General features: G+C 45.0%; 1 protein-coding gene across 1 annotated transcript in view; it reads right to left on the bottom strand.

Moving 5' to 3' along the window:
• The window catches only part of megf11 (multiple EGF-like-domains 11), a 93,639-nt gene that overhangs the window by 62,323 nt on the left and 12,155 nt on the right, over window positions 1-19,161 (bottom strand). Inside the window, exons 2-4 of the mRNA XM_036534608.1 lie at window positions 4,434-4,555; window positions 2,788-2,889; window positions 1,255-1,355 (exon numbers count right to left, since the gene is read on the bottom strand). Coding sequence (XP_036390501.1) covers window positions 1,255-1,355; window positions 2,788-2,889; window positions 4,434-4,549 — 319 coding nt within the window. The 5' untranslated portion in view covers window positions 4,550-4,555. The remainder of the gene's footprint in view (window positions 1-1,254; window positions 1,356-2,787; window positions 2,890-4,433; window positions 4,556-19,161) is intronic.

Raw genomic sequence — 19,161 nt, 5'->3', positions numbered from 1 at the left:
CACCCAGACACACACATGCACACATGTGTACACATACACTTGCACACACGAGTATACATACACACATATGCACACGCCCACATGTACATAGAAATAGATACATATGCAATCACATGCATGCCTGCACGCACTCGCATGGAAAAACATGCACACATAAACAAACAGAAAGACACACACACTTCCATACACAGGGCTTTAGGATATGGGGAAAGAGTTATCATCACGCACACACAAAGACACACACACACACACACACACACACACACACACACACACACACACACACACGCACACTAGATAAGAGGGAGTGAAAGCCTAGAGCTGTGTCACTAACAAACAGTGTCACATTGCAATTAGCGGAATTACACATTTCATTTGCTTGCAGTCATCTCATTTCCTCTCATGTAATCATTGCGGTGGCAAAAGAACGGGCAAAGACGCTTGCTGAAGTAACTGACTATTTACGCATTTTAGAGCTCCCATGAGGCTTTGCAAAGGGAGCGTCGCTACTGCGCTCCCTCAAGCGGCCGTGAGAATGGACCTTTTGGAACAATATTTGAGAGCATTGTTAAATAACTGGCGCAGTCTGTTCCCGGAGGCCGGGCGTGAAGGGATTCGATCATTTATGATTAAACACAACAATGAGGGACACGGTAGCAGGTCCACCCCGCACTGACGCTCAGGCGGCTGATTAATGGGCTGGACTGGGATGGGGACAGCTCCAACACTGGGGAGAATTGCAAATAAAAGCCATCGTCGATGAATTAATAAAAGGGCTCCACATGCATTAAAGCCTTGTGAATGTGTCAATGCGTTTGTTTAGGATGTTTGTTTTGTGTGTGTGTGTCTGTGTGTGTGTGTGTGTGTGTGTGTGTTTGCCTGAGTGTGTGTGTGTGTGTTTGCCTGTGTGTGTGTGTGTGTGTGTGTGTGCGCACTGAACTGGAAGTGACCCGACTGATTAGAAAATACATTAGAAAATATAACAGCTTTCTGCTACATAAATGTTTATCATATTGAAAACAGCACTGCTTTATGTGGACTTACAGGATGTGGAGAGTTTTTGTTTGGGGTGGGGAGGCGGGTTGGGGGCGGAGGTCCATAACATGAAAAGACATTATTTATTCTAGACAACTATGAAACGACAAGATGGGTTTTTCATTGCATTTCACTGGGGTTCTAACTCCTGTGATAATGACCTGGGACTGCAACGAGAGAGGGGGAGTGAGAAGGGGGGGGGGGGGGGCGGGCACTCACGGACACAGAGGTCTCCGCTCTCAAAGTAACCAGGGCAACACTGCGAGCGTCGTCTGTACATGGTCCTCACTCCTCGCCTGTACGCCGTCTTATAGCTGATCCTGAAACACAGGTGCAGGAAGGAGAGGCGTTCACCTGTTGTGTCCTTGTAGACTGCAGAGTGATCTACTCCTCATTGCCACACTCTTGGCGCCCCAGGTACATCACAGCATGCCCCGCCCACCCTGCCCTACATCACTGTGCCCCTGTACCTCCTCTCAGGTACAGCATACAGGTACAGGTATAGAGTTGTTCTTCTCAGACACAGATCCCTGTCTGTACTGCTTCCTCAGAGGTGGAATGAACTTTCCACCAGGGTCAGGACAGTGGAATCACTGGCCATCTTCTGACACAGACTGCAGACCCACCTCTTCAGACTGCATCTCAGTTCTACCTCAGTCCCCGCCCCCTAACACCTGCTACCTCTAGTACTTGCTGTTTATTTTACATGCAGTATCGTAATGTGTTTTTTGATCTTCTGACTGGGATGTATGGTAGTATAGTCTGCTTCCCTTGTCTAGTCAGGTTGCACAAGTTAACTTGTGTTAGAGTTTGAATGGTGTTATGCTCACACTCACTGGTCTGGGATGTGTTGTTAGTCTGGTCTGAGACTATTGCTCATTTAAAGATGAATGGGTACACTTCTGTTCTGTTGTGCTGGAAGTCGCTCTAGATAAGAGTGCCTGCTAAATGAATGTAATGTGCTGTGATGTAATGTACCCCCAACACATCTGGGATTACACCTCACAGAGCACAGCGTGGAGATAAACAAGCAGGGCCTATCCTGCTGATAACTGCCATCAACTCCTGTTTCCTAACTCCCAAACCCTGCTTTAAAATCACGCAGCATTTATGTTCCATTTTAAAACAGGGGGAGAATTAAAAAAAAAAAAAAAACCTAAACTAAAAATTAGTAAGTAAAACAGCAGTTTCTCACTTCAGTGAAGGACACACTGTGTTTCATCTCCCATTTCCAGGCAATGACTCACCATACGCTCGGCTTTTAGCTGAAGTGTCGACAATAAACCTTAATGCAGCAGTTAAAACCGATGCAGAGTCGTCCGACAGTCAAATGACCATATGAACCAGACAACTGCAAATTCCTCTGTCTGCCCACCCCAGTACAAGCCAATAAAGACAACTATAGATTTTCTGTGTTGGAACCCACCTTGGCTTGTGGTAATACGCATGTGTTTGAGGAAAGCTTCTCGTTATGGTACAGAGGAGGGAAGTGCCACCACGTGTGGCTCTGATTCAAAGCAAACTACTGCACGCCCACTGCTTTTTCAAGCGTTAGGTAGACATTAAAATAGATCATATAAGAATGGATAACACCTACACAGTAAAACAAAGCTTGCCTGTGACGAACACAGCATGGTCTTTGCTGACCACGCCACCTGTCGTCACGGTCAACACATTTAGAACCTGTTTGCTCGCATACTGGATTGCTGGAGAGGTCAAGGAGGTCACGTTGTGATATGGAGTTGTGCCCACCTGTGCCTGGTGCATTTGAACCAGTTGAGGATGTCGGTGCACCTGGTGTAGTAGATCTGATCGAAAGGGTGCGCATAGGATTCCTGGACAGTCACAGCGTAGCTGAAAATAAAGGGGACAGGGGATTAACTTCAGAACACACACACCGAGCAAAGCCCAAGATGGCTACCGTTACAGGAGGGAGAACACAGGCTGGGAACAACCTCCTGTCTGAAACAGATTTACCTGTGAATAATAGAGGTATTTCACACAGAGATTTATCACTGGCAGAGAAACAATGCACCCTCTCACATTATGCACTGATTTTCCTGCGTATGAAGCCTCTTTGCTGTGTCAATGGTTACTTAGGAAACCAACTCATACAGTTTTCTGGGGTTTTTTGTCAAATGCAGCATCAAGCGAGACAATCAAGTGTCATTAAAATGCCTTTTTGTCACTACAGAAAACACTTCACAGCAAAGGAAATGGAAATGAATGGCAATGGCGACATGCAGAATACTGTCATATCCTGATACTGGATGACTGAATTAATTTTGAGTTAGTCTGTCAGAAGTAATCAATCAGAGCTGTATTGTTAAGATTCTCTGTGAAGTTAACACCATCTGTGATATTTGCCAATAACAATTACTCTTTTGCACTCACTTTTTGTCATTCAACAGATGCACTTATTCAGAACAACTAACAAGGAAGGAGAATGAAGCGCATCTAATAAAGTATGAATGATGGTACACACAGGATACAACTGACCACAATCTAACATGTGTGTTCCCACAGTGCCGTCATTACTAGCACGCACTTGCTTCAATACTGTTCTTACATGCAATGCAACACACCCCACAGTAACACTAGGACATACCCTCCAGTAAAACTACACAAGAGGGGAAGTTGAATTATGCCCGGGTAACATTTTCAATATCTTCCTTACACACATGTGGTTAAGGAAGCATAATCCACAACTTACTGGTATTATGAATAATAAAACAAACTATTGTATACATCAGTTTGGAGATTCTTCAGTACTTCCAGCAGGATGGTATTCGATGCAATATATCTGCCCGCACTGAATTCCTCCCCTTTGCATGACGGAAAGGTAACTACTCCTGCTTCACCCTGGAGACAGTGTTTTTGGGGGCATGGTTGCCTGGTTGCTGTGAGTGATTAAGGTGTGTGCACACTGATCAGGCAGCGCTTTTATATTCGGCTTGTGTACACCCCTGACTGCCCCCCCCCCCCCCCAACCCACCCGCCCAACCACCTCCTTTCTTCTCCTGCCTGGGGAGATCAGGACAGTGCATTCTGGGACAGACTCCCCCCTTAAACGTCTGCACTCAGCATGGGGTCATAATCCTAAATCCTCTCCTGTATCACAAGTTGCAGATGTTCACATGACAGTCAACCAATGGAGGCAGAGGGGTGAGCTTTCAGGCTGTTCTCCGGGTGTGGCTGACGCATTGTTGACAAACCTGAGGAAAGGGACCGGGTTCAGCTCCCAAAATGAAGCTCGGCTGTTACCCACAAGAGTAATAAAAATAAAAAGCTACACGACATTCCCATCTATATCCGGGGGGGGTATACAGGTGTACACAGCGAGTTTTCACAGAGCAGCACTATTGTATTCTTGGATTTAGTGACAGAATGCTGCTTACCTCTCCCAGTGGCTGCACACGTTGGGATCATCTGGGTTGAGGCCCCATGTCCTGGAAGTGAACCCCAGGATGGACAACACCACCAGGGTACAGGAGGAGACACACCCAGGCTCCATGTCCTTCTGTGGAGAGAAAGACAATGTCAGATCACCCTGGAGACAGAATTACTGTGATCGCCCCCCTAGTATATATATAAATATATATATATATATATATATATTATTGGCAGTTACATTATTGACATTTTAGCAGATGCTCTTATCCAGATACAAATACAGGTTTTTATAGTGTTATCCATTTATACAGCTGGATATTTATTGAGTCAATTGTGGGTTAAGTACCTTGCCCAAGGGTACAGCAGCAGTGCCTCCATGGGGAATCAAACCGGCAACCTTTCAGTTACAAGTCCTGCTCCTTAAGCGCTATGCTACACTGCCACCACAGATACACCCATAAGAGACAGAGTTACTGTTAAAGTCCCCTAGGGACCTGATATACCGAGAGCGAAAGAGTTACTGATAGCACATCTGGAAGATTGGTCCAGCATGTATTTTGCTTTCCAGTCGGTGCTGGTATCTAATACTGTATTTAGAGCCCTAGCCCAAAGAGATTAGCCCTGTCTTCTAAAACAATGTCCCATAATCACAATTTCTTTCTTTAGTCCTCAGAGGATGGAAGTTATTTTGCTCCAACATCAAATCATAACTATGGAAATGAGGTAACAATTTGATTCCTTTTTTACCGCTGACATTTATGACAGCAGATTATTTCAGATACTCTCTCACCTATTGTTCTTGACGCTCCTTCTTAAACGTTTTAGCGTTGGGACAATATCAGATACATCCAGATCAATGAAGTAATTAACCCAAAGAAGACACCAGGGAATTGGCTGGCAACACGTACCAGCAAACAGTTTGCTGCCCTCTAGGAGTTGTGCACCCCCGAAGCAAAGGGATATGGATTGAAAAAGAGCAGCGCTGCTCAGACTTGGCTGCCAACAGAGTTGCGGCGTGACAGTGACATAAGACTTGGGCAGGTCGATATTTTAAACTGTCAGGGTATTTCATTAGGTGCCTGGCAGCTGAGGAGTGCACACATATGATGAATAGATCCGTTGGTGACAGATGTGATGCATGCAAAATTCCAGCATCCACAGATTGCCATGAAGGGCATATGAATGGCATACAAGAGCCGTATTAATTTGAGGAGAGCTGGCGGATCACTCTCCGCGAGAAACTTGTTGATGAACTACGCGCTGACTCTGGAGAGAGAGAAAGGGAGAGAAAGAGAAAGGGAGAGAGAGAGTGCAACAGCGAGGCAGGGCGGGTTTGTTAGGTATTGAAATGTGCCGTTGACAGCCGCTGTCCCCTGTAAGTGCGTTCCTGATGAACCGGCAAAATCACCGGGCAACGAGAGGACCTAATAACTGACAACACCTGCCGTGAAGCCATCCCACATCAGCAATCTCTGTTACAGAGACAGCCCGCTTCTGTGCAAGGTGCTGAAACGCTCTAAAGATGGAATTTGGCCCTGCATGCTGCGTCTGTGCATTTTTGTGAGTGTGTGTGTGTGTGTGTGTGTGTGTGTGTGTGTGTGTGTGTGTGCTAGCACATGTACGTATGCGTGTGCATGTGCGTGCGTGCGTATGCATGTGTGCATACGCATGTTAGTGTGTGTGCGTGTGCAGGCAAGCGTATGTGTATGTGTGTGTGCAACGGGGAAGCACACTCACTGTAACAGAATAACCTATTCCCACTGCACTGGGATGTATGTATCGTTAATTCATGAGTGAAAGAAAATCAATGCACCCTTCACTTCCCCTAAGTACCAGTTCATCTAGGGAGACAGAGGTTAAATTCATGTTCATTTCTGTAATGGAATGATTAATCTACCAACACAGGGGGACACTGACACAGCATTCTCAATTAACGTGTAGCGTGTGGACAACATAAGCAGGGGGTTATGACGCTGCAGATGGGTGGATGCTGGAGTGTGTTGGCAGGTAGATAAACCCTTTATAGGAGTTTAAGGTTGAGTCTCTTCTATTCACAATGTAAGTCTGTGAGATAAATCTGCAGAGCTTTCCAACCTTGTAAGTCACCTTAGGTAACAAGCCTTAGCAAAAACAAGAGGCTTCTTTTAAAAGGGTGTTTATCACGAAGTACATGTCCACAATCAAGACTCAGCACCTTATAATAAGGAAATAAATCACCTTAACATCCCTCGAACCTCTGGATCTGTAAAGCCACAGAAATGAGCACGGCATCCCTCCAGGAATTCTAATTATTTGAAGAACTTAAAGCACAATCGTGTAGGAGGTGATCCGCCCTTTCATATTGATTTCTGATTGATTCAGAGCACATCCATGATTGATGAATAATATTAAGATCAAAGAATACTTTTCTGAATCCATACGAGGCTCAAAGGGATCTCCAAAGACCTCCGCAGCAATGTCTCGTACTTCTGTTCTCATTTTTTAACGAGATGAAGTCACTTCATAGTGAATTGAAATGAGGCTTTTGGCTTCAAATGACTTTGGGCCAGTTCTTAACGCAGTGTTTGTCTCATAGAAAGAACTTATTCTGATAAGAACCGACCAAAGAAAAAAAGCATCGACTGAGCAGAATCAACCTACTGGTGGAAAATTAAGGGTGGCAGAAGGAGGAAATATAGGGAAAGGTTATGCTTGTGGGCTCTCCCCGTGACACTCTGTGGTAGGCCTTGTCAGGTATGAAAATGTCTTTGCTGGATGGAAAAGTGGGACAAGCAGGGACTGGAGCTGACTTGAACTGGACACTGTCCGCCAGAGTGATACCCAAACTGGTTCCCTGAGAGCGGGACCCACAGAAAGGCAGAACAGTGGCCCAGAAAGCTTAATGCACATGCGTGCACACAACTAACACACACACACACATGCGTGCACGCGCGCACACGCACACACACACACACACACACATACATTAAAAATTGAAATTAACCAGGATTGTTTTAATCAAAAATGCAAAAGAAAAATCGTCTGCTCCAGCAGGAGTCCAAAAGAGGTGTACATACAACCACCTGTCTATCCTTCTCTTCAGAGCCCAGCTTTAGTTTTCCTGTTTCCACAGTAATCTTCCTCCCACACGGTCACTGGGGCAAAGGATTACGTTACTTCAAGAGGTTTCATGCCATTATCACCAAGAGTGGCTGTTCAGCAATGCCCATAGAATGAGTGCTCTCGGTGCATTAATAATAATATGGCTAGCTGGCATTACAATGGCAAACATTATTCCTGTAGCAGACAGGCTGTTGTTGTCAATCTCATTAGGAGCCTCTTTATTATTCCTGCACATGTACAGGGGTCAGCCCTCTGTTTCTCTGAACTGTGGCCCGTACGTGCTTTTTTGCATTAAAGATGAAAAAACTGCAACAAAAAGGCGGCCGCACTTTTGAAAAAAAAAAAAAAAATCAATGAATAAATAATTCATGAGGTATTACCCTCAGATGCAGTAATGACCCTTTTGTGCTGGTCCTGCTGGCTAGGTGTGAGGACAAGCTGTGCAAGCAGAGAGGGCAGGTGGGGTCCAGGGCAGCACAGACGGGGGTGGGGGGGAGGCAGGTGCCATAGACACAGCCCTCACACCAACATCTGTCTGTCTGATTCCACCCATAGACTGGCTTATACCTGTACTCATCTGCAATGCAGATGAGCATGCGGTTTGATTCTTATCGTGCCTTTTGGACGGGCTGCCTCATTTATTCCACTGGACTTTTCCTGAAACAATCTAGGGTCAGAAACACAGCCAGATCCTGCGTGGGACTCAAACCCAGAACCACCTGATGGTGCCCCCAGGTCCCCAAACTGCTACACCCCTCAGGTGCTATACGAGCCTCTGTATCCCCCCATACTGGGTTCAGACCACACCAGGAAAAGACTCAGAGTCGAACTACACTGAGCCAGGTTATAGCGAAAAGAGAGTCAATCTACATTGGGTAAAGACCTACAGTCAGAAAAAAAAAACTCAAGCTAGACTTTAGCCAGGTTACACTGAGGAAATGGTCCAGCTATACTGTGTAAAGCCTCAGAATGAAGTAACACATTTTTCAGAGTATGGAATTTCTCTCCACAAAATAACAAATAAGAAAGCATCTGGTATAGCCTGCCAGCATCTTTATATGTACATTTATGACTGTAAAAATTCAAACACAAACTAATTTGGGTGCCACAGCACATAATACACATGTCTGTAACATGCCAGTGGTCTGCATAGACAAGCCATGAGCTAATGTTAAGGTGTACGGTGAAACCAAGGGCTTGAAGTTTGTTTAAAGCTCACTGCCAAGAGGGATAAAAAATGAGCAGTTAGAGAGAGTGGCATTTTCATAAGATCTACCGCTCTCTGACAGAAAATCCATACAAATAATGTTTTTATGACACAAACAGTACATTTGTTATTGCCAAGAAATATTTCAATGTCCAGGATGTGCAGCTCTCTGATAATGAGATGACATCATAGATTATTGAATTCGTTCCGTGAGCACACATTTTGACATGTGAGACGATTTATGATCTGTGAGGGGGAAAACATCTTTCTGCTCAACAGACAACTCAAGAGTTTACACCCTAACAGTGACAACATCCATTTTATCTGTATGGTCACTCCGTAATGAACTAGTTATAGTTAAAAAGACAATGTCTTTGTGTATGTAGCGGGCGGCAGTGTAGCATAGTGGTTAAGGAGCAGGACTCGTAGCCGAAAGGTTGCCGGTTCAAACCCTGCTGGGACACTGTTGCTGTACCCTTGGGCAAGGTACTTAACCCACAATTGCCTCCGTAAATATCCAGCTGTATAAATGGATAACATTGTAAAGAACTGTAACCTATGCAAGTCGCTTTGGATAAAAGCGTCTGCCAAATGTATAAATGTGTCTGTGTTTCTCTGTCACCATGTAGGTGTATACTAATGTGTGTGTTATTTTCACCTTCAGTCATGTTACATCTGGTCAAAAGAAACTCTGGAATATGGAATCTGCTCCCAGTGATTCTCATTACTATTGGAGTCCTGTAACCATGGCCAGCCAGAGCAAAAATCTAACTCAGATCAATGTGCTGTTTGTTTCAGTTTTTCCACCCTCCGGCTATGGTGGGATGGAGAATAACAACTTGCCTCTTCCAGTTATCTCCACTCCACACAAACATTTCCATTCAAAGGAAAGGAGTGCATGCAAAAAAAGGTTCGTGTCATCCGCTACATCAAAACAGTACAAATCTACCGCCCCTCACACAGAAGAATAAAGTTTACACCGCTAAGCATTCTAATTGATTTGCAGCTTACCACCCCTTTGAGATTCTTCAAACAAAAGCCCAATTGCTGAAAGTGCAGGGAGTTAATGGCTACATTTTGAAACCATTAATGCGCAAAGAAATGAAAGCACGGGACGTGAGTGGGCAGTTTGACAGACCGTCTGACACCACACTGTGACACTGACCAGCGCTCTCTATCTGTAGGACCCTCAGCATGTACAGGTAATAACACACAGACATTCACCAGCCACCCCTGCCCCTCTGTCCTCCTGTCTCTCTGCCAGTCAGACAGATATGTCATCTGCACGATTTCAGCAACACAGATCCACTATCTGAAGGCTACTGAGCTCAGTGCAATTAGCTGTCCAATTCTCCAGGTGTGTATTGTTGCCTCTTTCCCATGACTGAGACAATCCCATTGCTGGCTATATATTATATTATATATATATATATATATGTAAAAATATAAAGATATTATATTATAATAATGTATATGTTATCAAGTTATTTATTAAACTATATCAGCTACTGACTGCAACAGCCTTTCAAGCTCATTTTAAACCCCAATACGTATTTATGCTTGACTCCTTCCCGGAACTACATCGCCTTGCCGGAGCGACACTGGGCCAGGCAGCAGCAGGGGGCTTTCCCAGCAACCTGAGGCTGCCAAGGAAACACGGCAGGCGGGGAGGCGCTGAGCGGAGACTCCGGCGCCTCGTTAGCAGAGGAAGGCTAACCGTCCCGGTGATACTTTTTGCCAACGTCCAGTCTCTGGAAAATAAAATGGATGACCTCCTTAGTCAGACGGCTACACAGAGGTATATTCAGGACTGCTTCTGTGAAACGTGGCTCGGACAGATGACCCCCGATGAGTCCATAACACCGACAGGCTACACAGTCTTCAGAGCCAACCGAAATGCTGCGGAGTGTGGCAAAATCCGCGGGGGAGGAACAGCGATTCTCGTCAAACAATCCTGGTGTACCAACACTAAGGTAATATCTCTATCCTGTTCCGGGGATGTGGAATATATTAAAGTGCATACCATTTTATTTACCAAGAGAACTGCAGTGAATTATACTGAGTGTTGTATACATCCCCCCCTCTGCCAACGAGGACAACACACTCAGAGAAGAGCACGACATGATCAGTGGACATGAGAATACCTATCCAGACGTCGCTCTTGTTGTTTTGGGGGATTTTATGCACTGTAATCTCCGGAAAAATATACCCAAACTCCACCAGTTTGTGAATTTCCCCACCAGGGGAAACAACACTTTGGACCACTGCTACAGTAACATAAGGAATGCATATACTGCTATCCCCAAACCCCATTTCGGTAAGTCTGACCACCTGAAAATTCTGTTACAGCCCACCTACACCACAAGGCTGAAAGCTAATCCAGTCACAGTTAGAACTGTTTAGATATGGACTGGCAGTGCACTGGCAGACTAGGGCTGCCTAGAGGCTACAGACATGAACATTTTCAGGGAGGCCACAAATAATATTCACGATTACACAGAGACTGTTAGTAGCTATATTACCTGGTGAACTTCCATCTGTGTCCCCTCCTGTTCTATTCATGTTTTTCCCAATCAAAAGCCCTGGTTCACTGCGGATATACGTATGAAGATCAGGAAACGGTGTGCAGCTTTCAAGTCGGGGGGACATCATGGGGTATAAGCGGGCTGGATATGAACTACAAAATTTCATCAGAGTTGCAAAAAGGGCATACTCCCAAAAACTGGAGAGCTGCTACCTAGATAACAACATACGTAGTATGTGGCAGGGAATTCAATCTGTCACCAACTACAAGAGAAGAACGAATGGGACTGAGACCTGAGACACCACCCTACCAGATGACCTCAACAGTTTCTATGCCAGATTCGACAGACTGAACAGAGACATCCACTCAAAATCCAACTGTAACCCTGAGGAGACTGCACTTCAGGTGACACATACACAGGTTCTCAGGGCTTTGAAGCAGGTAAACCCCCGTAAGGCAGCAGGACCTGATGGAGTGTCACAGAGTCCTGAAGGCCTGTGCTGAACAGCTGGCAGGGGTGTACACAGACATATTCAATTCATCTCTCACACAGGAAACAGTCCCACAGTCCTTCAAGTCCTCTGGTTTTTTGGGGACCGGTACTATGACAAACATATCCCAACTGAACGACTTTAGACCGGTGGCACTTACACTGGTCGCCATGAAGTGCCTGGAGAAGCTGGTTCTCCAATCCATAAACTCTGTGGTTCCAGACACGGTGGACCCCCTACAGTTTGCCTACCACCCAAACAGATCAGCGGATGATGCGGTGGCCCTGGTGCTTCACTCTACACTGGAACACTTGGACACTAACAGAACATATGCACATATGCCCTTTTTGGATTACAGCTCTGTCAATAAAGCTGACTGTGAAGTTGGCAGACCTTGGAGTGCCAACGTACACCTGTAACTGGATTTTGGATTTCCTTACAGACAGGCCACAGGTGGTGAGGATGGGAAATAAGGTCTCTGCTGAGCTCACAGTCAGCACAGGAACCCCCCAGGGCTGCTGCCTCAGCCCCAAACTCTATGCCCTGTACACCTATGACTGTGTTTCCACCCAGAACATCAACATCTTTATTAAATATGCAGACCATACTCGGCCTCACCAAGGGTGGGGATGAGTCATCATACAGGGAACAGGTAAACAAAATCTTTGTCTATGGAGAGGACAATGACCTTGTTCTCAATAACTCATTCTGTACTTCAGGAGAAGAGCCCCCCCTCTGCAGCCTCTCACTATCAAGGGGACTGAGGTGGAGCAGGCTGACAGTCACAAGTTTCTAGGCCTTCACATACCAAAAAACCTGAGCAGGGCCATAAACACTGTGACAACAGTGAAGAAAGCACAGCAGTGGCTTTACTTCATCAGGCTGCTGAAGAAGGCCGGACTCAGACGTCAGCCCCTCATCCAGGCCTACAGAGGACTCATTGAGAGTGTTCTCACCAGCGGCATCACTGTGTGGTTTGGAAACACCACCCAGGCTGAGAGGAAATCTCTTCAACGAGTCATCAAAACTGTAGAGAGAATCATCGGCTCTGACCTCCCCTCCATGGACACACTCTACATACAGCACTGTAGGAGAAAAGCACAAAGCATCCTCAGTGATCGACACCACCCAGCTCACTCTCTGCTCAGGTGGAAGAACTCAGGATACAGCCTGAGACATCACAGGCCAGAAAGCATCACCACTCACAAGGCACGCTTCCACAACAGCCTTTTTCCAGCCACTGTCAGAATGATTGCTGAGGACATTAAGGTGGGAAGGAAATACCACACCCCCCACCTTACTCACACCATGGACACTTAACACCTCACAACACTCTTGCACCTTACGGACTGGGTTTTAGTACTCAACTACCTCACCCCCTCTCACTCTCTGGGCCTATGTCATACGGAGTCTTCCCCACTCCATTGGTTTGCTTTGGTTTGTGCAATAATTCAATTCAATAGTGCAATAATTTACTGTGCAATAATTCATAGTGTGTACCTGTATATAGTGTGTACAGTGTGTATTTATTCATAGTGTGTATGACAGGTGTGTTTTCAGACAGGTGTTTTTTATTACTTATTTTTTATGCTGCTCTTTTTAATTGCCTTTCTTAGCCTGCTTTTTTTTTTTTAAATAAAAAGCTGACTCAGTGAGCTACACACAAAAATTCCAACCTGTACTGTACCTGTACTGTTGGGTACCCGTGCAAATGGCAATAAAATCTCTTGAATCTTGAATCTTGCCTTTGGATGGTTTGTTTTCCAGTGCACATCACTGTAAGGACCGAGTTGCTAACCGGACAGAGGCAGCTCCTTGGCCGAGCTGAGTAGGGCGCAATAATTCTAATTGAAACAAAGCTGGAATGAATAAAGGAGAACTGCCTCTCAAGGATTTAACTAAAATGCACTTTGGGGAATTCCAAGCCTGAAGGTATTGGATATTTGTATAATTGCATCATATGAATGCACAGGACAAAATTACTGTTACAATGTACATCCCTGTCTTTCCCCTATGCATTCTTATCCCAATCACTGATGTGCAAGCGAGGCACCCCCACTCCCTCCTTTTCCCAGGGTTCCTAGCATCAGTCGTCCCTCACTGAGAGGAGTGCACCAACTGGGCTGCCACGGTCTGTTAAATCACGCTAAACCAATTGCATCCATCCTTCATTTGCCTGATCAATGCAATCATGTGGGGCAGAAGGCTGGGTCAGAGGCCTGACATCCAGGCACTCAGAGGTCAAGGAGCCCGGGCTATTTATTGATCATTTTTCTTGTTTCATTTTAGGCAGTGCTCTTCCGATTCCACGTTGCCAGTGTCCTAATATATCAGCTTTAATTAAACTTTCTCACAGGCACCATACCTGTACACCTCTAACAGCACGCAGCTAAAGCATTACCGATGTTGTAAATAGCTGCATCTCCACATTTAGATAGATGTCCACACACATTTTCAACATCCACAAACAACATTAACTACTCTATTTGATCATCCCTCTTCTAGTCATTTTCTGTGGAAGACCTGTGTTTTCAGGTGAAGGGACACTTATCCAAACTTTGCATGTTGTCTGACTATCCCGTAGCTCCCAGCAATGCAGCTTATTCATGCGGCGAGCTCTGATTATCACGACTGTCATAAATCAAAGCTGTGCAGCTGCTGCACGTCCGGGGCCATCAGAACGCAGCGGCCAGGCCCAGCCCACTAATCTCCGCCGCATCTCTCATCTGAATAACCTTGCCTGGTGACGAGCTAAAGCCCCGCAGCAGACCGCAGGAAGGGAGAAGCCGTGCACCTCTCGGATTATTTCTTTATTACAGAAAATACAGTTCTGTTCTTTGTACAGAGCCTCCTCACATCACCAGGCACAGTCCACCCTGTCCAGCCCAGCCCAGCACAGACTAGACCCCCCCCCCCCCCCCAACAATGTCACACTCACTCTTTGCTGCTTACAGACCTCAAACTTCAGATGAAATCAGCCATGAACAATACCACCTTATGGATGAAGCCCAAGGTGCCCTCCTCTTAAATGAAGAAAACAGCTGAAAAGTTTCTCTTTCAGGAGAGAGAAGATTTGACCCACAGGGTGTAACCATGAGACAGAGTTTGGATTTGCAAAGGGGGGGGGGGGGGGGGGGGGGGGCACACATCCAGAACAGGCCATTTCTACAGAGGCATAGTTGTCCTCAGAATGAAGTGAAGTGTGTTACTATAGCACTAAAAAGGTGCTGCTAAAAACTAGAACACAGTGTCCGAAAAAGTCCCTTGGATGCCATAGACCACTTTGAGCTCTGTGCTCACAACAGGCCTTGCTACTCAAGTTGTGCATTTCCTTTCATTAATTGGATCGGGTTTACTATTGCTTAAAACCCCTGAAAGAGCCTGAGAGGAAGTTAATTACGGAAAAACAACCGCATTAATTGCTGGAGCGAACTGACTGCCTGGTAGCGCGAATGTGAAAGCTGCACGACACCCCCCTTTACCGCGGGGCTGTAAAGGGGGACGACAAATGGGACATACACATCGCAGCTGCAGCTGCGCGGAGCGAAGGGAGCCGCTGGTTTGTAACGACACCCCCCCACCCCACCCCCCCCACCAACGCGATGCATTGACAGCACAGCGCAAGCTTGCGGCTTCACCCGCCGCTCCAGACCCTCATGCCGCCCATCCCGCCGTTTGTCTCCTCCTCACCTCCAGCTGGGCTCAATCGGCCTCCGCTGCCACCCGACCAATTACTCACTCCGTGAGTGTCAATGTAATAGGGGGATAATATGCTGTTGTTCATAATCCTCTGACAAATTAGAACAAATTAGAAGCGAGCTGCTCGGGGAGAGACGCTTTCCTTTCGCGGTGGGAAACCCCTCCCCTTCCTCACCCGTGGAGGAATGAGGCTCTATCAGATAAAAAAACCAACCCAGAGCCCCATCAATCCCCCCCACCAACGCACACAAACACAGACAGACAAACACACACATCTCTAGACTCCTATTTAGACTCCGCTGAGGTTTTATGTGTGTGGGGAGGGGGGACGGGGGGGGGGGGGGGGGGGGCACGGAGGAGGAGAGGAATTACTCTTGGGGGCTGACCAGAACTGCACCACAAAACAACACCCCCACTTGTTAAGCAAAGCCATATACATCGGTCATATCTCAATAATGCCACCCACACCTTCATCTGCTTTGCTTAATGTCTTGTAATGTATCAGAAGTCTAGGATCAGACACTTGGCTAATTAACAGTGTTTTCATACTTCACAAGAATAGAAAGTTTGGGCAAACGGCAAACAAACTGATGGAAGCAACACTATTCATCAGAAAAGTTTCTTTGTGAACTACTGTTTTTATGAAGGAGAGAGAGAGAGACAGAAAGTTATAGCCATGGCAGCGGTAACACAGACACATACCACATTGATTCACACTCACACACACACTCATGAGCACATACATGCCCAAAAGCACACACAGACACACCTATGCACTCACGTACATGCGCGAGCGCACGCGCGCGCACACACACACACACACACACACACACTCTCTTCTACTGCTGTTGATTCTGGAGTCTTTGTGGCTGTGGGCCAGCACCACAGTCAGCATCACCCCAGCAGGCCAGGACTTACAGAGGAAGCAAACAGAGCCACTGACCATGAAATGCTGAAACAACAACATGGCTGCCTAGGTAATTTTACACCCCAGTGATTTCACACCTCCAGCATCACCTCCTAACTCTGATCCCACGTCTATCTTGTGTCTTCATTTATTTTTTCAGGAGTCGTAACTCTTAACGGAGAGAGAAAGAGTGAGCTGGAGTGGAGAGAGACTCATCCAAACTGGCGGTGGAAAAAGAAAAACAGGATGATGTTACGGTATATACACACCCTTCTTTGGGTGTCTTTCCCAAGGAGATTCCATGAGGGCTTTATTAAGTGAATCCACTCGGAAAACTGCAGACCACTCAGGTTTCTCCTCAGAGCCGAACGATTTTCACATGCCTGTTTTCAGTTAGCGAGAACTCGGACCATGTTTACGTTACATTACATTCATTTAGCAGAAGCTCTTATCCAGAGTGTCTTCCAGCACAAAAGAACAGAAGATTATCTGTTCAAGTTCAACATGCAACAGTGTCAGACCTGGCTAACACTCCCAGACCGGTGAGTGTGAGCACAACACTATTCAATGAATGTGTCCATTCCCAATGCTCTGACTATATGAATGTACTGTCAAAAAACTATAAAACTAAAAACTATATACCTCTGATCTGGGGCTGATGTCATCTACCTACAGAGGTAATTACCCTCCACTGTTTCCCCATCAGTGTTAGGATCTGGTGATGGGGAATGATCACAACAGCTATCATCCACTGGATTCAGCTCTGGTGGGCTCACTTGGCCCAGATGGACCTGGTGGAAACAGTTTCAGTAAACCACTCTTGGCACCATGTGTCCTGAGATGTTTCATATTAACTCTCTCCCCATCTACCTGTCCCGATTAATAAATGAATAAAGGACCATCCCCTTGATATTTTTGTTGTTTCCTCTTAAGCCAAAGTGCTCAGCCTGAGATATATATTAATAAAAAGCAGCACCTCACCTAAACTGGAGCACGGTGGTACCTGTAAGGTGAGTTTATGTCTGTGACTCTACTGGCTTGCACACCACACAAAAAAAAACACCAAGGAGAATTTTTCAAAAAAAAAAAAAAGTCAAATAATTTATTTTAAAAATGAAACAACCCAGCCAAGCCTGAGGACACAGCCACAGTGAGACAAACTGCCTGAAAAAAGAGTGCAGCAACTGCTCTGCTGCCACACACCTGTATTAAATGTCAGGTTAATTGATAATTGTTACAGGTGAGGTTTATCAACCAATGGCAGGTCCATTACACGGTCACAATCACACAGACACCAACAGTGGAGCGATTTCAATGAGCTGGTGCACAACAAAGTTGACAGTGTGATCTCCGTTATGGACAAAGTGGCAAATCAAATAGCCAAGAGTCCTTGTTATACATTCACAAGCATTATACAATACATTCAACTAATAATCAAACAATTTAATAAAAAAAAAAAAAAAAAAAAAAATTGGAGTGGCAGGTGAAAGCTCCTCATTAAATTATTGGCATCTAACAGACTCTCTTATCCAGAGTGACTTACATAGTTAGAGGCTTTTTTTACATTATTCATTTCAGCACCTGGATATTTACTGAAGCAATTGTGGGTTAAGTACTTTCCCTGAGGGTACAGTGGCAGTGCTCCAGTGGGGAATCAAACTGGCAACTTTTGGTTAAAAATCCTGCTCCTTAACCACTATGCTACACTGCCACCCCATATTGTGACTTAGGCTGCTTGCACTCCAATAACAGACTCAATCCTACTCTAGAGCTGGACTACTAGAATGCCTAACTTGCTCTGGCACGGCAGGCTGTTTGAAGGCGAAACAATGTACTGAGTCAGTGAGATTCTCACTATAAAGTAGGGATGTTGATTTAGATTCATTTCATATTTAAATAGCCTAAATATTCACATACTCACAGCTTGAATGTCCCCATATTCTACATGAAATCCTGTAACCCATGGAACGACACAGTGAATGTAATGTAATGTAATGCAATGTAACGCAATGTAACATAACGTAATGTAACGTAATGCAAAGAAATCTGCGTTTACTCACACTTCGGAGCACAAAAATAATAATTACACATCAATGAATTAACTTTCTGGTTTGATTCTTGGGCTTTCCTTCATGACTTCTGAAGATAATTAATGAATGTTTTTTTTTTTTTTTTGTTAATCATCAAGACTTCGACTACTACGGATATTCAATTAGCTATGTCACATTTGACTATATGAATAATCGAATATTCCATGTCTACAGTATGGTCAGCCATCAGGTGTAACAGAAAGGTACAGGATCCTATCTAGTTGACAGTGTGGTTCATTACCCTCTGTGTGTTCTACAACATGCCATTATGAGCGTTCCCTTGGATGCAGTGGCAAACAAGTAAGTCATTACCACAGTCACTCAGTAACCAATTAAAGAGGTCTCACTGCCACAACACTATGCAATTACAGGCAATTAAAACCGAGCAGCACAGATATTAACACCTCTAATTAAATGAAAGCATTGGGGCTTTCCAACTTTTTTCCCGCATACGTTAATATACAAAGAAATTCTTTTTTATTAATCAAGACTTTTTTTTCAATTTCTGCTTTCTCAGTTCTCATCCATATTGTATGATCCATGAACATGATTCCTTGTAAATATTCCCTGTTAGAATAATAAGTCAATAAATAGATATCTGCATATTTTAGATACGTACATATTTAGTTGAAAAATAATTACAAAGGTCAGTGAGGCAAAGATAAAATAAAAAAAACAAATATAAATAATTAATATTTAAATATTTAAAATAT

The sequence above is a fragment of the Megalops cyprinoides genome, chromosome 8 (assembly GCF_013368585.1).
Source record: "Megalops cyprinoides isolate fMegCyp1 chromosome 8, fMegCyp1.pri, whole genome shotgun sequence".
Classification (NCBI taxonomy): domain Eukaryota; kingdom Metazoa; phylum Chordata; class Actinopteri; order Elopiformes; family Megalopidae; genus Megalops; species Megalops cyprinoides.
The sequence above is the reverse complement of the archived record's forward strand: the minus strand, read 5'-3'. Positions and strand labels throughout refer to the sequence as shown.